General features: G+C 45.4%; 1 protein-coding gene and 1 long non-coding RNA gene across 2 annotated transcripts; one reads left to right on the top strand and one right to left on the bottom strand.

Annotated features, from left to right (window-relative positions):
- Positions 1-201: 201 nt before the first annotated feature.
- Positions 202-486, bottom strand: LOC111070058. Its single transcript, XR_002607313.2, has 2 exons — positions 402-486; positions 202-316 (listed from the first exon to the last, which is right to left on the bottom strand). It is a non-coding gene; the product is annotated as an uncharacterized LOC111070058 (long non-coding RNA).
- Positions 487-2,579: 2,093 nt separating this feature from the next.
- On the top strand, positions 2,580-4,543 carry LOC111065092. The gene is made up of 2 exons (XM_022353071.2): positions 2,580-3,054; positions 3,234-4,543. Exons 1-2 carry the CDS (start codon positions 2,766-2,768, stop codon positions 4,445-4,447), a joined length of 1,503 nt encoding a protein of 500 aa, XP_022208763.2. The 5' UTR covers positions 2,580-2,765; the 3' UTR covers positions 4,448-4,543.
- Positions 4,544-5,870: the final 1,327 nt, after the last annotated feature.

Here is a 5,870-nt window from a genome sequence, read left to right as displayed (position 1 = left end):
TGACTTCCAACTTATGCTTGGTGGGCTCAAACAGGCAGGTAAGGATGGCTTCACATTTCTGCACTCCTTGGGCATTTACGAGTGGCTAAGAGTCTTGTCCTGATTGACGCCCTTTATCAGCATCGTGTCCGACCACGATCTTGTCCAGATCCTTGGGTCCAGTTTTCACAGTCGTCTGCGTCAACTCCTTATTTCTGTTCCTTTTTCACTCATGCCTGGAAGCTTTATCCCGTAGCTTAACCCACATGCGGCTGCCATGGATGGTCGGCCCAATTGTGGCAGTTGCGATAATTTGGCGTAGCCACAGACTGTCTGTCTGAAAGACGTCGGGAAAGAAGAGAAAAGATAAGGAAAGGAAAGCAAAGCAAAGAAAAAAAATAAAGCAAGAGTCGAAGGCATACCAAATTGATTTTATCAGTAGTAATGAATAATAATGCCTAATAAGCGACGACTACTTCGACATCGACACAGCAGACCACACCACATACCATTTGGACCGACAACACGCCGCTGATGATGATGACGAAGTGGATGTGGATGGGTGACGGCTCATTACATAAACGATGGCGCATTGCACCGACTGCAGTCTGCGGCGGGGCTATTAGAGTTAATTGTTAACGGCTCGGAAACTGGCAACTTTGTTTTCTATTTTAAGTTTTCTCAATTTTTTTCCAAATTTTTGTACTCCATATGTGGATGGTATTTAAATTTTAAAATTGAATTTTCAAAGATAAATTTAAAATATATGGTTCAACTTTATCCAAATACTGTGATACCCAGATATATTTTGGCGTGTCAAGCATCGTATTGCCATCTGTTGATATGACAACAGCTGCGCCAAAGACTGGAAAATTATAAGAAAAAATATCTTTCTGCTGATAATGATGATGTTACGGCTGGACTGCTTGATTCTCTTTTTGCCACTGACAGCTTCCTCTTCTCTGCTGTTACTGCGTCTATGGTGTTGATCTCGTTCTGCTGTTACTACCGTTACTGCTTCTCTGGGGTTAATTGGATTTGTGGTGGGTACTTAGTAGAGTGCGGGACACATTGCTTAAATTGGATTCAAAATAAATGAAAGGGCATACAGCTATCGGCGTGCACTATGAGTCAAAGTTAACCATTTCTTTTACTTTTTTGTTTATTTTGTATGTAGCTGATATCTCATCAGCAGGTCAATCATCGAACTTGGCAACAGTTGCCGTTGCCACTCTTAACGCTTAATGAGATTGCATAACGGTCGAGTCAAGGGAGGGTGGGAGAGGGGGGGGGGGGGTGTTGGTGTTGGTGGTGGTGAGTGGGCAAGGCTCCAGTTACAATTCAGTCTGCGGTCCACTACGGGCCCAGACATTATGCAATGCCAATGCGTCTAACGCTGGATTCAAAATTGGCAAAAAAAAAAAAGCCCCATTTCCGACAATTGATAAATAAGCCCCATTCCCCATGGAATATATGGAGGGATATGGCCAGCACACAAATCAACAGCAACAGCAGTAACAGATATTGGCAGGTATTGGACTTTCTGGTGAGAGTCTTTTGGGCTGGGAGTCTATCTCCGGGCCATGAGCTGCCCCAAGGTGATTTGCTTAACACAATGGAAGGGGATGTAGGGCGGCCGTACAGACGTTAGCCGCCTGTTGTTTTTTGGCTTTCCCTGCCAGTCACGACCGTCACAATTTTCTTGTCACTGTCAACCGAAAAAAGCTCGGCGCCGCGGCACACGCAACAAAACGAAGCATTAACAGCAGTGCTCGTGCCCCGCGTTGTGGCAGCAGCGGCAGTTGAAACGGCAAATAAACAAAGCAGTGGCGCGACACAGACAACAACAAAAACAGCAGCAGCTCCCGATTGTCGCGCTGATAAGAGGGCAGACAATTTGAGGAAAAAAATCAAGCCGAATGTCAAATGATCTTCCGAAGATAAATTATATTCTTATGTACATATGTATATGTATGTATGCAAGATATTATTTAATTGACTGTTTATTTAATTTATGAATTCGCAGTAGACTGGCAAACTATAAGAATAATTAGCTTAGACGACACGGCTCAATCTCTGCTGATACTCCTTTTACAATGCTGTTCTGCTTGTCTACTGTTGTTCTACTGCTAAGCCTTTCTTCTTCGTATATATTTATTGGTAGATCTATGGCAAGTCTTTAATTCTTGAAGTTGGGAAATATTTAAGCACCAATTAAATCTCAATTAGCCCAATGCGATTACCACTTGGTGTTTTGGCGGTGTCTAAAAGTGCCTACAATCATTTTTATATCAATCCCGAATACCCATTCTAGGTGCTGCTCTTTTCCTTGAGATGTTATCAAAAAGCCAAAAGTCTCTTTCAACATGGTATAAATTGTAGTTTGTTCGCAAAAACAGCAACTTAACGAAGACCGCTGCCTGTTGCTTGCCGTTGCAGTCTCGGAATCTGTTGCTGCCGCTGCCGCTGCCACTGCTGCTGCTGCTGCCTCTGCCAGCGTGGTTGCTTCTCTGTTGCCATATCTAGCAGTTTCCATTTCATTTTTAGCTAACGTTCAGAGCGTTCAGCGTTTTAATATTCAATTGTCGTCGATCGCGGGCGGTTGTAATTGCCATTGTTGTACACTGCCAGTGCTACGGACTTACCGTTATCCGTTCAACGTTGTGTGTTGCATACCTCATCGAGGCCTAGCCACTTACCGTTTGGCCATATTTACCGCAAATTTTTGGTTCAGTGATATTTGATTTTTGTTAAGTGTAACGCCTGCTGCCAGGATAATCTCCAGAATGTTACCCGCTGCCTGTCTATGCCTGGCTCTACTCTTCGTCGCGTGGCATCCACAACCAACCGCTGGCCGCAGCTACAGCAGCGGCCTCATCTTCTACGAGCTGGCCACGCACACGCCCTATCTGCCGCCCACTGTGAGCGCGGCGCGGGGTCGCAACCTAGCCAGAGTCAAGTACTCATCGAAGGGCTCCATTTGGTCCACATTTGGGCAGCCGTGTGACTGCCGTGGTCCCGTCTGCGGCTGCTGTGCCGGCCTCAAGGTGGATCAGTACAAATTCGACCAAAAAGGTGAGTCAGCGGGTCAACGAGGTCGTGGTTAGTTAATTACAGAAAGGGAAGATTTATTTAAATTAGGTTAGGTTAACCCAGACGTCCGTCGGAGGTGCCAGGTTTTTAGCTTTACTTTGAATCTTATTTCGATTTCCTTTCGTGACATGGTTGCATTTGCTTTTTTTTATTTTTTGCAGTATGTGCAAATGTCACGTTTGTGCCACAGCTGGAGGAGGCGCAGCTAGAAGTGTACCTCAATAACCGCCCCTCATCAAAGTACGGGATCTCAGTGCGGAATCCGGCGCCGTTCTGCATACCCGTCATGATGGGGGTGCCCATGGCCATGTGCGTCCAGATGACTGATGTAACCCTGGTGGGCAACAACCTGAACATGTGCATGGACTTTGTGGTGCGGCTCGCCACCACAGATCTCTTTGAGATGCACTTCCAGTGCATGCGAATGGGCCTCGACGGCCTCCAGTATGTGGACAAGAATGGAAAGCCCGTTCTGCCTTCTGCCGAAGCACAGGGCAATGATGATGATGATGAGGAGCAAATGGAACTTGGAAATGGTTCTGGTGCGGAGTATGACTATACTGAAGCAGAGGAGGAGGAGAAGCAGCAGTCAATTGAAAGTGAAATTCTAATGGCCAGCGATCAAGACTTGGCCAACAAAGAATACCAAATGGAGGCTGTCAACGAGGCGGAGTTGGATGCAGACTCAGAGGCGGAGGCGGAGACACCTGCCAATGCTGGCGAGAGCGGCCTAAAGCTAAACGAAATAATTCAAACAATTACCAATTCAATAAAAGCCCCTGAGGCGCCTCTAACAATCACAACTCGACAGCCGATCATTGTTGTTGGTGGCGACGACGACACAAACCACGAGCAGATCGATGGCGAAGAGTTAAGGGAGAAAGAAGAGGCAATGGTTGAAGGGGTGAAGATGTCAACTAAAGAGGAGACAGAGCAAGAGACAATGAAAGATACAGAAGCAACTACCACAGTGTCAGAAGAAATCGAAAACGAAAACATTAGCGAAAACGAGTTAAATGGTGATGTTGACGCTGGAAGAGATGGCGAGGTGAAGGAACCCCCAGTAAAAGTGCAGTCGAAGAAAGAGAAGGAAGCAGAGAAGCAGACGGAGATAGAAACGGGTACGGAGACGGACACGGAGACAGACACTGAGTTATTTAATTTGGTAGAGGCAGAGATAAACGATGGCACAGCTGCCGAGGTAGCCAATAAGGCAAAAGTAGTGACAGCGACAAAGAAAACGACAACAACAACAACAGCAGCTGCAGCCAAGTCGTTGTCCAGGCGCCATCGACTACATCGACTACATCGGCAACGTCGCCGCCACAATGCCGTCAAGCAGTCTCCTGCACACTTTATTTATCGTAATTTGTAATTGTTAATGAGTTGTTAATGCTAAACGTTGATGCTTGTTAATTAATACGTATTTATTATTTATTGAAACCAACACTCAAAGCCAAACTCAAGCGAATAAAGCATAATTTAAATCCTTAATAATACGATATGGGCAGCCTGGATCAATTGGGTTCAAAGCATGGCAGAGATTGAACTGCCGCTCGAACGGCAAGCAGTAATACACACCCGAAAGATTTTACAATCCGAAGCAGTAGATCAGCGATGCCCAGGCCCATTTCCCTGCGAGCCCTTTCGTTTTTGTAATTACCCACAGCATAGGAAACCAATTCTTGTATGCATACACAGTTTGTGCTGTGTACCAGCAAAATTTCTATAACAGGAGCAGGAGCAGCGCAGGTGCTGCCGATAGGGCGCGGTGGCGGTGCCGCGGAAGAAGCAGCCGAATCTAAAAACTGGATGGTAATTACCCAAAAGAAATTCATAGCTCTGGTATTCTTTCGAAAAAGTGAACGATTCATACGTCATTTTGTTGGTAATGAATGCCCCTAAAGAACTAACATCTGAAAACAGGCTTATACGATACGGAAAATATTTAAAAAAATGGTCAAAGTTGAAGTAACCCTCAAAACAGAGGCTAATTTCAGGTTTGGATCGATATATCTTCAGGTATATCCATTTTATCGACACGGATCAAATGTCTTGCGACAGGCCATACAATTATCTTTACAAAACGGCTGGTGATGCCGTGTGTGGGTGGTGGGTGGCAGGAGCAGCGCAGGTGGTGTCGATAGGGCACGGTGGCGGTGCCGCGGCAGAGACAGCTACTATGGCTGCAGGGAGGATTATGCAGCAGCAGGTGCTGCCAAAAAGGCACATGGCCAAAAGGCGAATACATTCATACATTCGAATGAATACATTCATACATTCGAATGAATACATTCATACATTCGAATGAATACATTCATACATTGGAATGAATACATTCATACATTGGAATGAATACATTCATACATTCGAATGAATACATTCATACATTCGAATGAATACATTCATACATTCGAATGAATACATTCATACATACATACATGCCGTGTGTGGGAAGTGGGTGGCAGGAGCAGCGCAGGGGCTGCCGATAGGGCGCGGTGGCGGGGCCGCGGCAGAGACAGCTACTATGGCTGCAGGGAGGATTATGCAGCAGCAGGTGCTGCCAAAAAGGCGCATGGCCAAAAGGCGAATACATTCATACATTCGAATGAATACATTCATACATTCGAATGAATACATTCATACATTCGAATGAATACATTCATACTAGAGGTGTCAAACCATCGAGGGCACTATCGATAGTATCGATATTTTACTGCTAGTCTCTACTATCGACGGTTTTGCGACTAGCATGATAGTATCGAGCTACAGTCGTTGCGCTTTTGATATGTTTGGAT

This window comes from Drosophila obscura, unplaced genomic scaffold (genome assembly GCF_018151105.1).
Source record: "Drosophila obscura isolate BZ-5 IFL unplaced genomic scaffold, ASM1815110v1 contig_28, whole genome shotgun sequence".
NCBI lineage: Eukaryota > Metazoa > Arthropoda > Insecta > Diptera > Drosophilidae > Drosophila > Drosophila obscura.
The sequence above is the reverse complement of the archived record's forward strand: the minus strand, read 5'-3'. Positions and strand labels throughout refer to the sequence as shown.

Excerpts from the sequence above, each read along its gene's own strand:
- LOC111065092 (XM_022353071.2), top strand. The coding sequence starts at position 2,766 with ATGTTACCCGCTGCCTGTCTATGCCTGGCTCTACTCTTCGTCGCGTGG. Across the intron at positions 3,055-3,233 it reads GTACAAATTCGACCAAAAAG|TATGTGCAAATGTCACGTTT; the intron begins GTGAGTCAGCGG and ends TATTTTTTGCAG.